Genomic DNA, 15,473 nt, shown 5'->3' on the forward strand with positions numbered 1-15,473 from the left:
ATTATTCAGTTAAATTGAAAGTTTCTGCTCAACAAATCGAGATAGAGAAGGATCTAAAAAAAGGAACTAATGTATAAAATCGTTCGCAATTAATAAATCAAATAGAGGCCCTACATACACACTCGTGTATGATAACTTTGATAAGTTATCAAAGAAAACTTATCTTTTTAATACATACTAGTCACAATCTTTTTTTATGAGAAATTTGTAATCCTACGGTTATAATAGAGTTTTTCAAAACAGTGTAATCTAAAAGCAGTTAGATGGAAAACAATAAAATCTACTTTCATTATATATTTTCTGTTCTATCTATTATATTTATGTATTCTTATTAGCACAGTTATTACGCTATAATTCTATTTTCTTAAGACGCCTTGCACAATAAGGGCTCATATATATACACACAAACACAAAAATGCTGCCAGAGAGACAAGTCGATTCCCCATTATTTGATAGCTGCTGTTGCCCCAGCAGGAACCCCTAAAACCCATAAACTATGGTAATTTTCCCTTTTCATTGAGAGTGAACATTCTTACCGAACGTTATTATGAGGATGAGAAAGATTTTCTTTTTTTTTCACTGCGTTGAGACTAGATGATTTTATTTCTTAGTATTTGGTTTAAATAATGCCATTTTCCTTTAAAAGATATCAAAAACAATATAAGAATAGCATCCCTGATGTTCTGTTTGTATATTTGTTTTCTGTTTTTATTCTAAATGAGGGGACTTCCTATAAAGCACTGATAATTATCCCAAGATATTTTTGAAGTTGTTGAATGGGACGGTGTTAACGACAGTTTCGAAAAACGATTGATCAGAGAGTTACTTTTAATACTGTTTGAATGGAAAATAATTAAAATTGTAGATACACTATTTAACGCTTACAATTTTTCCAAGGAAGACAAAATACGGATGGAGAAAGTCAAATATTAGTTATTGATTGTTTGTAGTTTAAATTGTGATTCAAACTCTTATTTTACCTACTGTAGGTTCTGTTTTACATTCCAAAGAATAGAATACTGTAAATTTCCCCGAAGCTGAATGAATTTCTTTGTCTTCTGCTATTCTTATCGTTTTCAATATAGCCATGATTGTCGATTAATTAGAGGTTTGAAACCTAGATAACATAGCGCCATCGAAAGTTTTCTTGTTGAAGAACAACAAAAACCTTTTGATACAGGGCTACAAGCATTGATAGGATACAGATGACATCCGAAAAATTTTCAAGTTTTTGGTTTCTCCAATTTATTTTTTTGAAAATAATTTACACAATTCCAAACTAACACCAGACAAATGTTGAATTAATGTTGAAACATATGAGAGATGATGCTAATAAATATTTTCAAGTTATCAATTATGACTATAGTGCAAAAAATTTCCTAATGATGAAAATTAAAAGTTATTGCCTAGTTTACGAATTCCTTCGATCAAGGTTTGTGGGAAAGGACAGGTACATTGGAATCCAACTTCACTGGCTATCAGATTACAACTTTGTCCCGGTAGACAAGCATCATCAGTACAAAGGCTTGCATCGATTCGTACGACTAAAAAACAACGAATTAAAATACAATCGAATAACATCTATTTCAAGTTGAATTTTGTTCGTTATTATATTACGGGTTAAACCAACAAGAAATGTGTTACAACATTTTTATCGATTTACTACATTTTGATATAAAAGATTTGCATCATATGCAATAAGAAGAACAAGAGTGTAAGAGCTTAGAAGACTGTGTATGTGTGCAAAAAAAAATTCGCAGACTAAATAATAACAACAGAAGTATTATGAGAACGACTATTAAAAAAGATTATAATATACTTAGATGAATTTATTGCCCATCATTGACAAATACAAACAATACCAAAACAAAGAAGAACTGACAAGAGGAAAATACAATTAACAACAGATAATTATGAGAACTAAACCATGATCAAGGAATGGAAATTCCATAGGTGCTTTCACAATTAATCTACCTCCAATACCTCTTATTTCTTTTTTGCTTCACGGACGCTGGACTAAAAACTCCGTACTGCCAGAATATTCAAAAACATTCAGAAATCAAATAAAAAAACAAGTTTTTTTTTAACTGAAAGTAAGAAGCGAGATTAAAACTTAAGACGACCAGAAATTACTTCGTATACGAAAGGGGCTGCTTCTTCATCAACGCCCCGCTCTTTACGCTAAAGTTTGATTCTTTCTCTCAACTCTTCTTTATAAAAAAAGTAAAAAATAAAGAAAAATAAAAGTAAAGAATCAATGCATGTTTTGATTTTGGCTCTCTGTAGAGGAATAATTAAAACGAAATTTGCATTTTTTTTTGGTTAAATAGCTTTCTCATAATTTTGATCGAATGATTTTGAGAAAAAGGAGCGGGGGAGGAAGCCTAGTTGCCCTCAGATTTTCGGTTAATTAAAAAGGCAACTAGAACTTTTAATTTTTTACGAATCTATTTATTAGTAATAGATATACGTAACTTATAAATTAGTTTACGCAACGAAGTTTTGTATTCTCATGTTTTTATTCCATATATGAGGGGGTTCGCCCCCTCGTCAGTACCTCGTTCTTTACTCTAAAGCTTAGATTTTGTCCCAATTCATTAAGAATGACCCCTGGATCACAAAATCCATAGAGTAAATAGTTGAAATTACTAAAAAATACTTTAGCGTAAAGAGCGAGGTATTAGGAGGAGGTGAGCCCCTCATATGGGTAATAATTTCTGTTCGTTTTAAATTTTAATGCTGCTCCTTACTTAAGGCTGAAAAAACTTTTTTATGTTTATTTTTTCATTTTTTTAGTAATGCTAGCAAATCCTGCGCGCCCGTCATGGAAATTGTCCTCCCCCATTACAAACTCCTCGATGGAAAGTTCCCTCAGCATATCGCCCTCTTCTCAACCCCTCCCACAACCGAAAATCCTCCCGAAAACACCTATACACTTCCCAATAACCATTGCTATATGTAAGCAATGATCAAAGTTTGTAATTTGTAGCCCTTCCCACGGGGACTGTGGCGGAGTAAGTCGTCCCCAAAGACATAGTTATAAGGTTTTTCGACTACGTTGAGGAAAAGGGCTATCTCAGAATATTGATCAGTTGACTCTGGTAAAATAATTAGCGTGGGAGGGGGCCTAGGTGCCCTCCATTTTTTTTTCACTTGAAAAATGCACTAGAACTTTTCATTTCCGTTAGAATGAGCCCTCTCGCAGCATTCTAGGACAAAGGGGTCGATAGGATCAACCTTGGGGAAAAGAAAAAAAAACAAAATAAAAAAACAAAAACACAAATAAACACGCAACCGTGATCTGCCTTCTGGCTCCAAATTTTTGTAGATAGGAGCTTGAAACTTCTACAGTAGGGTTCTCTAATACGTTGAATCTGATGGTGTGATTTTCGTGAAGATTCTATGACTTATAGGGGATGTTTCACCCCATTTTCTAAAATAGCGCAAATTTTCTCAGGCTTGTAACTTTTGACGGGTATGGGTAAACTTGATGAAACTTATATATTTGAAATCAGCATTAAAATGTTATACTTTTGGTGTAGTTATTGGTATAAAAATTCCATTTTTTTGAGTTTTGGTTACTATTTAGCCGGGTCGCTCCTTACTACAGTTCGTTACCACGAACTGCTTGATATAGTGTTTACGTTCAAATGAAAATTATATTTCATTGCTATTTTTTTACTTTTACACTAAGAAAATTAGTTGCAGCGCCAAATTAACATTTGGGAATATCCATTGGTATTTGCTCAGTTTTTACTATTGAAAAATTCAATTTAAAGTTTAAAAAAGTTAAAATAATCCCGTCGGTAATAGAAGGCAGGTAAATAGTAAAATAAATAAATAGATTAGGAAAAAGACAAATCTCAAAATAATTCGAAAAAAGATAGTAGAATTGTATCAGTTGAAAAACGTGACAATTACAGTCATTACATGAAAAACGCCAAGTATTTTTTTAAACCATAATTTGTAAATGACTCTCTCCAAACCATTTTTGTTTAACCCATTTTTTAACCATTTTTTTCTTAAGAATTTGGCCCAATTGTTTTAAACGTCTTTCTATCATTCCTCATTTCACAATTCTCCGAAGTGCAGTAAACCCTTTTTAATACTACTCCCCTTTGTTAACTTTTCATTAAAATTTCCATTTCGACACTCATCCGTGATCTGTCGTCTGGCAAAAAATATATATATTCCACATTTTTAAGATAAGAGTTTGAAATCAATACAGTGGGTTCTCTGATACGCTGAATGAGATGATGTGATTTTCATTAAGATTCTATAGCTTTTGAATATGACTAATAATAAAAACACTATTACTACTGCCATTACTACTGCTAATACTAGGGTGGTTACCCAATCTTCAATAAATTGCTATTTTAGCTCCAGCAAAAGATTAACTCACCCACCCAAAATTTCTGTATTTAGAAGGCTTAGAGATTATTTGTTTTTTGGTGGATTCTACTTGTTTTAAGTTCGACTTAATTTCTGCTTATCTTTGGTGTATCTCTCACCGTTTTTCAAGCGTGTATTGATACTTAAATTTAGACTGATGAAGATGGCTTGAAAATAAACATTTAAGTACAAAAATTGAATTACCCAGCTTGTAAAATTTTTCAATCAACAATAGCGATTCTATAGAGGTGATAGTTGAAAGGGAATCTGACCATTCAACATCGCTGACCTCCAGCTGGTAATCTTTCGTTGCGAGTAGTTCTTGTTCCAGAATCGAGACGCATCCCTTCGGGGAAGGAACCATTGAAAACTGGCATCTACAGCTAAAAAAGCCAAAAGACAAGTCCTTACTGCAGGTTGCACCAAGAAGAACACACTGGGCAGCATTATCTTCTTTGGCACAAGGTTTTATGGCTGTAGCCTTTATATTTGAAAACAAAAATGGATTTCAGAAGAAGTATTAAGATTCGAATGACAAAGAAAAAGAAAAATTCTTTACTTTCACTACTGAAAGGCTAAAAATGACTAGTTTATCGTACAATATAGTGTTTACTTTTAAATGAACGTTATATTTCATTGCTATTTTTTTACTTTCACACTAAGAAAATTAGTTGCAGCGCAAAATTAACGGGAATATCCATTGTTGTTTGCTTAGTTTTTATTATTGAAAATTTAATTAAAAGTTTAAAAAGTTCAAAAAATCCCGTCGGTAATAGAAGGCAGGCAAATAGTAAAATAAATAAATAGATTAGGAAAAAGACAAATCTTAAAATAATTCGAAAAAAGATGGTAGAATTGAATCATTTAAAAAACGTGACAATTACAGTCAATACATGAAAAATGCCAAGTTTTTTTTTAAACCATAATTTGTAAATGACTTTCTCTAAACCATTTTTGTTTAACCGATTTTTTAACCATTTTTTCTCTTAACAGTTTGGCTCAATTGTCTTAGACATCTTTCTATCATTCCTCATTTCATAATTTTCCGAAGTGCAGTGAACCCTTTTCAACACTCCCTTTGTTAACTTTTGTTTTTTTAAAAAATATAATTTTTGAAATCGGGAAAGAAAAACTAACAATCTCCAGAATAAATCAATTGTTAGTAGTATTTCATTCTGAAAAGACTAGGATTTTGAATTGTCGCATAAAACTGGAGGTTATGACTTCCCCTGGAATCTAAAAATATTATTTTCTTACCCAAAATAACAAATAGCCAAAAAATAATAAGAAAATACCTGATTGTAAAGTAAAGACTAATAGAAAATGAATATTTTTAACAAAGAAATATATTGAAATAATTATAACAAACATATTGTATTTATATCGGTTAAAATATGGGGCAATTAGAGTCAATATATAAAAAGTGATGCGGATTTTTTTAAAAGCATGATTTTTGGATGACCGTCTCTAAGCATTTTTGCCAAGCCGAGTAAACCCAAAAGCGGCTGGATATGTTCTATTTTCTCAAACAAATTGTAGTGTTCACCATTTCGATATCCATTGAACTCCAATAAATCCACTTCCAAAACCCTTTTGTTGATTTATGTTCAAAAAAAAGGCAAAACTTTTCCAATTTGAAAAAAATAGAAATAGGAGAAAAAGGGAAAAATTTTGTATCTATTAACCTGAAAAAAGCCATTTAAAATTAAGTTGATTTCAATTCAAGTTAATGTACAAAAAATTCTGATGAAATTAAAATAAAATCATCAGAATAGGTCAATTGCTAGTGTTTTTTTGTTCTGAGCAAACTAAATTTTTTTAATATTTCATGAAACAAAGGATTAAAAACTCCACTAGGACCCAAAGATACTATTTTTCAACCTAAAATACGTAATTACCAAAAAATCAATATTATGAATTTCTTTTTTTCAATCTAAAAAAAACCTTGTTCAATTTTTTTTAGAGAAACAATAAGTCTTACCAATGCATCCACCAATGTATGGAAGAAAACCTAGAGGACAAATACACTCAAAATACCCAGGCTGATTGATGCAGGAGACAGATTCTGTTCCACAGGTATTTGAGTCTTCACATTCATCAATATCCAAAAAAACTCCCTCTTTAGCAACAAATCTTGAATAAAAAAGAAAATCAATGTTAATTGAAAAATAAATTACAATAAATTTCAAAATAACATTTAGCTTGCTAGGATGACTTTGATTTTAAGATTTAATAGTATTACATACTTTTTAATATAAGATTAAATTTTAAATTTAATATTTCTACCTTAAAAACTAAACTAGCTGACTTGGCAATGTTTGAGGAATCACAATAATAACTCGGTTCCGTGGTATAAAGCATATCAATTCAATTTTCGTAGATATATATTTGTAGTGCTATAACAACGTTTAAATACTTCTAAATCACCATAAAAGCTCAATTTAGGACTTTTTTATTAGTTAAGCAAAGTAAACATTATATTTCTTAGGTTCATGAAAGTATATAAGAAGATTTATACTACATTTAGAAGTTAACTTACCCCTTCTGCAAGCACATTTCAAAACTGAGTATGAACAGAAAGCGAATTTATCCCCTCCAGACTGACATTTGGAAGTATTGCAAGGTGGCGCGACTAATTCGAAATTTAGGGTGTTCAAGTTAAACTGCAAAAGTTGTAATCCTGGTATGACCAAAACCGTTTGACCAGGGTACGATTCTGATCCCTCTTTTGTTTTTTGGATGCTACGTTTTTCTACTTGCCTTTTTTTATTCTAACCATTTTTTTAGCTTAGTTTTTGCGTCATTTTGTTTGTGTTTCTAATAAGCACTAATAAGCACGATAAGGCTAAAAGATGTGTCTGTGAAATTTTCTTCTCTTTTTCTCTTTAACAGGCAAGTTCTTAAAAAAAAAATAAACTATACCAATGTTAACAATATTCACATTGTTTATAAAGCTATCACGTCTAATAACTATGCACAAGAAGGGAGAGGGGGATACAATTAGAGAAGAGGATATGTCTTCATGAAACTAGTTGATATACTACTCGAGATTTTTGAGGAAACTACTAAAAATTGAAATGAAAAAAGTAAATCAAAGATATTTTCTTAATTAATTCTCCTCAAAAATTCTTAATTCTCCCTAGAGTCTCCACTTTTGCACCTCTGTTTTCATGATATTTATGTGCTCTACTATTAGATCATATTTCTGGAATTGACAAAACTAAGATTACAAAAAAACTGAGAAAATATATCAGCAGTAACCAAATTAGAAAACTAAAAATCTTTAGTTAAGTCTTTCAAGCATATCTGCATACCTGATAGTCTCATACAAACATGTGATCTCAGAATATGACCCAGTCCAGCCTCAAGCATAGCTTCCAATTTTTCAATACGTCGAAGTCTTTCTGTCATGTGAAGCCACTGAATTTCAGAATCGTTTTGGAACTCAAGAAAAGCTATCCACTTCAGCGTCAGTTGAGGGTCTGGCATCAAGATTTTCTTGTTGATTCATTGTATTTTACCTCTTCTTCGTCTGTATCAAGAATAAAACCAAATTCATCCATCCTACAAAATAGAGGTCCGTTCCTATTTACATAACAAGTTATGTTTTGTTTTGAGTTTTTTTTAATTCAAAATTTTCATATCAAAAATCTAAAATCAAAACTAATATTTTGAAAAGTGCTAATTACAGAAAATATTACAAGCTCTTCCATTTGAAATGTAAGTACTGATCAAATAGCCAAGGCCCAGGGTGTTTTTTCACAGTTGAGAAAAGTCTGGAAGAATAAGAAAATAAGTCTGCAAACTAAGATTACATTATTAGAAGCTAGAGTGAAATTTTGCTAGATGTTTTCTAGAGAAAATGTCTACGTACTGTTCTAAGCACCTGACTGACTGACCAAATCTCAAACAGTAAGCTGAACGAAAAATGTGATTTAATCCCACTTTCTATGGCTATAATGAGAGAAAGATTAAGATAGCTAGGGCACATGGCAGATTTCCAAGGACTCTCTTTGTCAGCCAACTGTCTGTAACAGTCTGTCTGTAACTGTCAGTAACTTTCTGAGAGGGCGTAAAGAGGGAGGCTTTGAATAGGATAGGAGAGAGAAAAGTGTATGTGGCTGCGTTTGACTCAAGTGGCTTGATCCTGCGGTGAGCTGTTAATAGTAGTAGTAGCAGTAAAGTCACTTGCAGGCACAGGCATTCTGAAAAATACAACCCATCATAGTCGCATAAAATTATGCTAACTGGACCATAACCAGTTTTTCCAGTTTTTGAGTATATATTTTTCTTTAAATCCCTATTTTGAAATAACTGAATTATTATATTATTTTCACAATTCTAAGAGCTAATTTGTTCCAAGTTGGTACCTATTAATTTTTTTACAACTCTTCATGAATGAAGTCAAGCTTATCCATTCCTTAAAACAATGAGTAAATTGAGGGTTTGACATTAAAATTTCTGTTACTAATCTTTGTTTCTTGAGGTTTTCAAAGGACAAACCCTGAAGATCATCAAAAGTCAACATATTCATTTGCGTCACTAAGCTAAGAGCTAACTTATGACCTGGCAAAAAATTGCTCCAGAGAACTAAAGGCTCCACAACTATTTTGTTTACTGCTTCCAGCCTTTAAAGAAAAACTGAATACGGGAGACCTAACCTAGAGGGGGCACTAAGCTATAGGGATTTCAATCTTAGTAACAGAGCACCATGAGACAATAATGTTGTGTCAAAACCAAAGGGCGTATATCACATTTTATGTGAAAAGAACTTGATCAAAAATAGGGTGATATTATTCATCAGCTCATAGTCCCAAAAACTGGAAATTATCCTAGTTTATCACAAATTCAGCTTGCTCTAATAGTAGTCTTTATTTTTGGTTACAAAGGTTGTAATATATTGTATTACACATGACAAAAACTCATGGCCAGCCGAATGGGACACCAATGCATTAGTATACTGGTCTTCTAGAAAGTCATTAGACTATTTTCTTCTCAGATTAGAAAAGTGAGACATTAGGAATTGTACAAGTCCTCTTTTACTAAGATAAAAACAAACCAGACAAATTCCCTTGTGGCCACAGTTATGGCTTATCTAGTTTTGATATCGTTCCTCTAAGAAGCAGGGCTAACACGTAAGCACACAAAAACGGAGGGTTAAGGTATATTACGATAAAAAAGGCCACCCTAGCAGAGTGGCTGGCTCGTCGAAGTTTAAATTGCATATCCTTTGGGACGAGTCGTGATGTAGAAAACCCTTTAGCTTGAGATGGGGGCCAGTGCTAACTCAACGACCATCACATGCAGATGGCAGAAGCCGAGCAGGCATTTCTTAACTCAACTCACAAGATAAGGTCTTTTTAAACTGACCATAAAACATTAGACTTACAAAATCCTTAAATTCCTTAATAAGTGAACATGTCTAAAATTTCAACGGTACGGCCCCATCCCAATAACATTTTGACAGAGAAGTTACAATCATCGAAATCATTTTATTTATAACTCATCACAAAAACCTGGACAGAAAGCCCAGAAAAAAAACAGAGTAACAATCAAGAAAAACAAAAACAGAAATAAAAACACAACAAAACAGAAATAAAAACTCACTTTGGTAAGTACAAACAAGGGGTAAACGCAAACGACGAAAGATGGAAAGACTTTTTAGCATTTGGTAGAAAAAAATCAAAAATACGCTTCCCAATAACCCCAGATGGGTTTACCAATTGATATTTACTTTGCACAAAAGAGTTACTTGTCCAAGTTGGAAGTTCCATTAAATGCTTTGCAAATTTAAAGTAAAGTAGATGAGCTTGCTTTCTCTTGCCACAATAAGGAAAAGACCACAAAGGAGCAAGGGCCAGTATGTGAGGAACTGTTAGGCTATTGCATAACTGAGAATGGTGAACTTTACATAGATACGAATGGTTTGAAGCCAGGTAGGCATTCGCAGCCCAGATATTACTGGCATAATTTATAATTGTCAGGTTTACTGTTTCTTTCAGGTTTGCCCCAATAGGCATGCCCAAGTAAGTAAGGCTGCTAGCAAAAAGAACCTCAGAGCCAGATAGACTTTGAGTTTCTATTCCCTATATAGTTGAATGGTAGAACAACTGTTTTATCTGTATTAAAGCAAAAACCCATGAGCTCATACTCTTCTTGGAGAAACTCAAAGGTTGAAGAGCATCTTGAAAAGTGCAGGAAAGGTTTAGTAGATCATCTGCAAACATAACTAACGAAAGATCAACTCCTTTGAAGATAAATGTTCAGTTCAACTTATCCGAGCTCCAGTAACACGATTATTAAACAAAACTGTAGAAGTCAGAGCTCCTTGGCGTACACCTTCTAGAAAGGGAAATAGTTGACTACCATCTTTAATTCCAGCCTTCAGATTTCTATACGTGCATCTTAAACAAGTAATTACCACAGCATCAGTACCTTTCAAAAGGGTGACAAGCAAAATCTACGAAAATACAAAGTTTGTTCTCTATCTTACCTGAGTCTTCAAAAGATGATTCCTTTTCTCTGTCATTGTTTATTTCTTAAATCTGTTTCTTTCTCTAATCCATTAGTTTTGAATAGTCGTTTCATATGTGAAGTTTCACCTATTACTTTGTGACTTATTTATTTATTTAAATATTTCAACTCGTTCTAAATTATATTCAAATCATTTATTCCTATTTTATTTTACACCATACTTCACTAGAACTCATTCAAGTTTCTAAATGCTAGAGTTATCTATCTATAATTATTTATTATTGCTACAATGTAAAGTAATTCTGGTCTTCACAGAGCTTATGATAGCCTGTTTAACAAGACCTAAGAGCTCATATGGCATGAGCTCTAGCAAAATTCTAAGAATCAATAAATTGATTTAATAGGAAATTCAGAGGCTTAATGCCGGTCGCAATTTAAAATAAGAGCTCTGAGACACAAGGTTCAACTAAATATGAAAATTAATTAAGATCCAACCACCCACACGTAAGTTAAAAATACCTCATATTTTCCAAACCCCCCTCCAGATGGCCTTATCAGGGAAAACAACTTTATCAATCTAATTTGTGTAGGTCCCTGACATGCCTGCCAATTTTCAACGTCTTAGCAAATCCAGAAGCACCAAACTCGTCCAGAAGCACCAAACTCGCCAAAGCACGGGACCCCCCTAACTCCCCCAAGAAGAGCGGATCCAGTCCGGTTACATCAATCACATATCTACGACATTTTCTTATTCTACCCACCAACTTTCATCCTTATTTCTACACTGTCAGCCTTTTTCAAGATTTCTGGTTTCCCTCTCAAAATCCAACTCCCCCCAATGTCACCAAATCTGGTCGGGATTTAAAATAAAAGCTCTGGTCAACCGTTCTTAAGTTAAAAATACCTCAATTTTTCTATTTTTCTGAATTAACATCCCCCAATTCTCCCAAAGAGAGCGGATCCGTTCCAATTATGTCAATCACGTATCTAGAACCTGTACTTATTCTTCCCATCAAGTTTCATCTCGATATCCCAAGTGTTTTCCAAGATTTTCCGTTTCAAAGATTACTGTTTCCCCCCTCCAACCCCCTATGTCTCTGGATCCAATTCGAAATGAAAATAGAGCATCTGAGACATAAGATCTTTCTAAATATAGAGTAGGATAAAGAAACCTCAATTTTCACGTTTTCCTAGATTTCCAGTTCCCCCCTGCAACTCCCCCCAACGCCACCGGATCTGGTCGTGATTTCAAATAAGAGCCCTGAAGCACAAGATCCTTCTAAATATCAAATTTCATTAAGATCTGATCACCCGTTCGTAAGTTAAAAATGTCTCATATTTTCTAATTTTTCTCAATTCCCCCCCCCCCAACTCCTCCAAAAAGTGCGGATCTAGTCCGCTTGTGTCAGATACGTATCTTGGACTCGTGCTTATTCTTCCAACGAAGCTTCATCCTGATCTCTCCACTCTAAGCATTCTCAAAGATTTTGCCCCCCCCAGCTCCCCCTACTGACACTGGATCCGGTCAAGATTAAATGAGAGATCTGAGTTACGAGATCCTTCAATATAAAATTTTATTAGGATCCGGTCACTCCTTTGTAAGTTAAAAATACCTCATTTTTTCTAGTTTTTAAGGATTAATCCTCCCCCCAAACTCCCGCACTGAGAGCGGATCCGTTCCGATTATGTCAATCACGTATTTAGGATTTCTGCTTATTTTTCCCACCAAGTTTCATCCTGATCCCTCCACTCTAAGCCTTTTCCAAGATTTCCCGTCCCCCCAAACTCTTTCCCATCACAATGGACCCGGTCGGGATTTAAAATAAGATATCTGAGTTCCGAGTTCCTTCTAAATATGATATTTCATTAAGATCCGAGAACTCCTTCGTAGGTTAGAAATACCTAATTTTTTCTAATTTTTCAGAATTAACCCCTCCCCAACTCCCCCAAAGAGAGTGGATCCGTTCCGGTTATGTCAATCACATATCTAGGACTTGTGCTTAGTTTTCTACTAAGTTTCATCCCAATCCCTCCAATCTAAGCGTTTTCCAAGATATTAGGTTTCCCCCTTCAACTCCCACTAATGTAACCGGATCCGGTCAGGATTTAAAATAAGAGCTCTGAGACATAATGTTCTTCTAAATATCACACTTCATTAAGATCCAATCACCCGTTCGTAAGTTAAAAATACCTAATTTTTTCTATTTTTTCCGAATTAACCGTCCCCCCAAGACCCCTCGAGATGGCTGAATCAGGAAAACCCCTATTTCTAATTTAATCTTGTCTGGTCCCTGATATGTCTGCCAAATTTTGTCGTCTTAATTTATCTTGAAGTGCCTAAACTAGTAAAACTGGGACAGACAGACCGACAGAATTAGCGGTCGCTATATGTCACTTGGTTAATACCAAGTGACATAAAAACAGAATATTATCTTACCAGATTTCAGTGCTCCAAGAATGAAGCATTCAAATAATATTTGTAGTTTTTTATCAATGAAATTGTTTACAATAAAGATTTTTGTCTCCATCCTTTAGATTTCTACTTTTACGTGTGGGTAGTCGTCAACAACGACTAGTGCTGGCAGATCATTAAGGTTCAACATATACTGTTCGTGGCCTTTAAATTAAGGGTTATATTTTCTACAATATTGCGTAACGTCACTTTTACTGTATCTCTTTGTAAAGTTAATGATGCTAGTTTAGTTCATACCGTAAAATTTCCGTGTTTAATTTTTACATGCGAAGGTTCACTCAACATGGGTAGTTCAGTTTGCTGTCTATGAAAAGCCCCAGACTACCATAGGGGCAGTTGTATGAACAAAACAACTTCTTTACCCAAAGATTTTATGATAAAAACCTAGAATTATGGACATGCAATAGTAATTCTTTAATAACCTAAAAATTAGTCCAATCTCTGTAAAAGCTAGAATATATACATGGCACTGTACCGAGCCAATCGCTATAGATATTAAAGTTGCATCATCAAAAATAAGTAAATGATCATGAATTTCAAAAATGTGGAAGGCCAACACAGAACCAAAGTCGTTATTTTTGTTTTCATATCTTGGAGATTTATCGATTGAAATCATGCATAACTGTAGTTGTCCCTTAGGCTGTTGATGAACCTGATAAAGTACATTAGTGAATATTCTTAATGCTTATGGTTAATTAACTGGGGGGAACACTATGATAGAGACTATCCAGAACCCTCAGGAATTTACCGGTTTACAGGAATCTTTAAAGGAAACTTGTTGCCACACTTAATATTATAGCACTTGGTATTAACCAAATGACACATAGCTATCGCAAATTCTGTGGGTTTGTCTATCGGTGTGTCATGGTTTTGCTACTTTAGGCACTTCCAGGTAAGCTAGGACGATGAAATTTGGCAGGAGTATCAGAAACCAGACCGGTTAAATTAAAAATTGTCATTTCCCCGTTTCAACAATATGGGGTGAGGGGGGAGTGGGAGGACGGTTAAATAAAAAAAAACTAGAAAAAAAGGAGGTTTTTCAACTCACGAATGGGTGATCGGATCTTAATGAAATTTGATGTTGGGAAGGATATAGTGTCTGAAACCTCTTATTTTAAATTCCGACTGGATCTGGTGACATTTGGGGAAGTTGGAGTGGGGAAACCTAAAATCCTAGAAAACACTTAGAGTCGAGGGATCGGGATGAAACTTGGTTGGAAAAGTAATCACAAGTTCTAGATACGTGATTGACACAGCCAGAACAGATCCTCTCGCTTTGGAGGAGTTGGGAGGGGGAGAATTAATTTTGAAAAATTAGCAAAAAATGAGGTTTTTAACTTACAAAGGAGTAATAAGACCTTCATGAAATTTGATATTGGGAAGAAGGTCATGTCTCAGAGCTCTTATTTTAAATCCCAACCTGACCCCTTGACATTGAGGAGAGCTGGAGGGCAACCTAAAATCTTCGGGGGGGAGGGTAAATTCTTAAACATTAAAAAAATTAGGTATTTTTAACTTACGAAGAAATTATCAGATCTTTATGAAATTTCATTTTAGAAGGACCTTGTAACTCACATCTTCTATTTTAAATCCCGACTGGATCGAGGATCGGACTGGATCCTTCGCAAAGAAAGCGTATCCGCTTTCTTTGGCGGAGTTTTTTTTGGGGGGGGAGGAATAATTTGGAAAAATTAGAAAAAACGAGGTATTCGTAACTTACCAACGGGTGATCAGATATGAATGAAATTTGATATTTAGATGAATCTTGTGCTTTAGAGCCATTATTGTATATGCCAGCCAGATCAAGTGAAATGTGGGGGAGTTTGAGGGGGAAACCAGAAATCCAGAATCCAGAAACTGGATATCTCAGAAATCGCTTAGAGTGGAGAGATCGGCATGAAACTTGATGGGAAGAATAAGCACAAGTTGTGGATAGTCTACGTGATTGACATAATTGCAACGTTCTATTTGGGTGAGCTGCGAGTTGTTAATTTGGAAAAATTAGAAAAAGCGAGGTATTTTTAACTTAAGAACGGGTGACCGAATCTTAATTAATTTTGATAGTTAGAAGGAACGTATGTCTCAGAGCTCTTATTTCAATTCCCGACCGGATCTGTTGAGATTGGGGGAATGG

General features: G+C 34.2%; 1 protein-coding gene across 1 annotated transcript in view; it reads right to left on the minus strand.

Annotated features, from left to right (window-relative positions):
- The window catches only part of LOC136035420 (uncharacterized), a 41,245-nt gene that overhangs the window by 13,430 nt on the left and 12,342 nt on the right, over positions 1 to 15,473 (minus strand). The window contains exons 5-8 of the mRNA XM_065717215.1: positions 7,707 to 7,956; positions 6,374 to 6,525; positions 4,597 to 4,775; positions 1,407 to 1,544 (exon numbers count right to left, since the gene is read on the minus strand). Of these exons, the coding sequence (XP_065573287.1) occupies positions 1,407 to 1,544; positions 4,597 to 4,775; positions 6,374 to 6,381 (325 nt within the window). The 5' untranslated portion in view covers positions 6,382 to 6,525; positions 7,707 to 7,956. The remainder of the gene's footprint in view (positions 1 to 1,406; positions 1,545 to 4,596; positions 4,776 to 6,373; positions 6,526 to 7,706; positions 7,957 to 15,473) is intronic.

Source organism: Artemia franciscana, chromosome 14 (assembly GCF_032884065.1).
Source record: "Artemia franciscana chromosome 14, ASM3288406v1, whole genome shotgun sequence".
Taxonomy (NCBI): Eukaryota; Metazoa; Arthropoda; class Branchiopoda; order Anostraca; family Artemiidae; genus Artemia; species Artemia franciscana.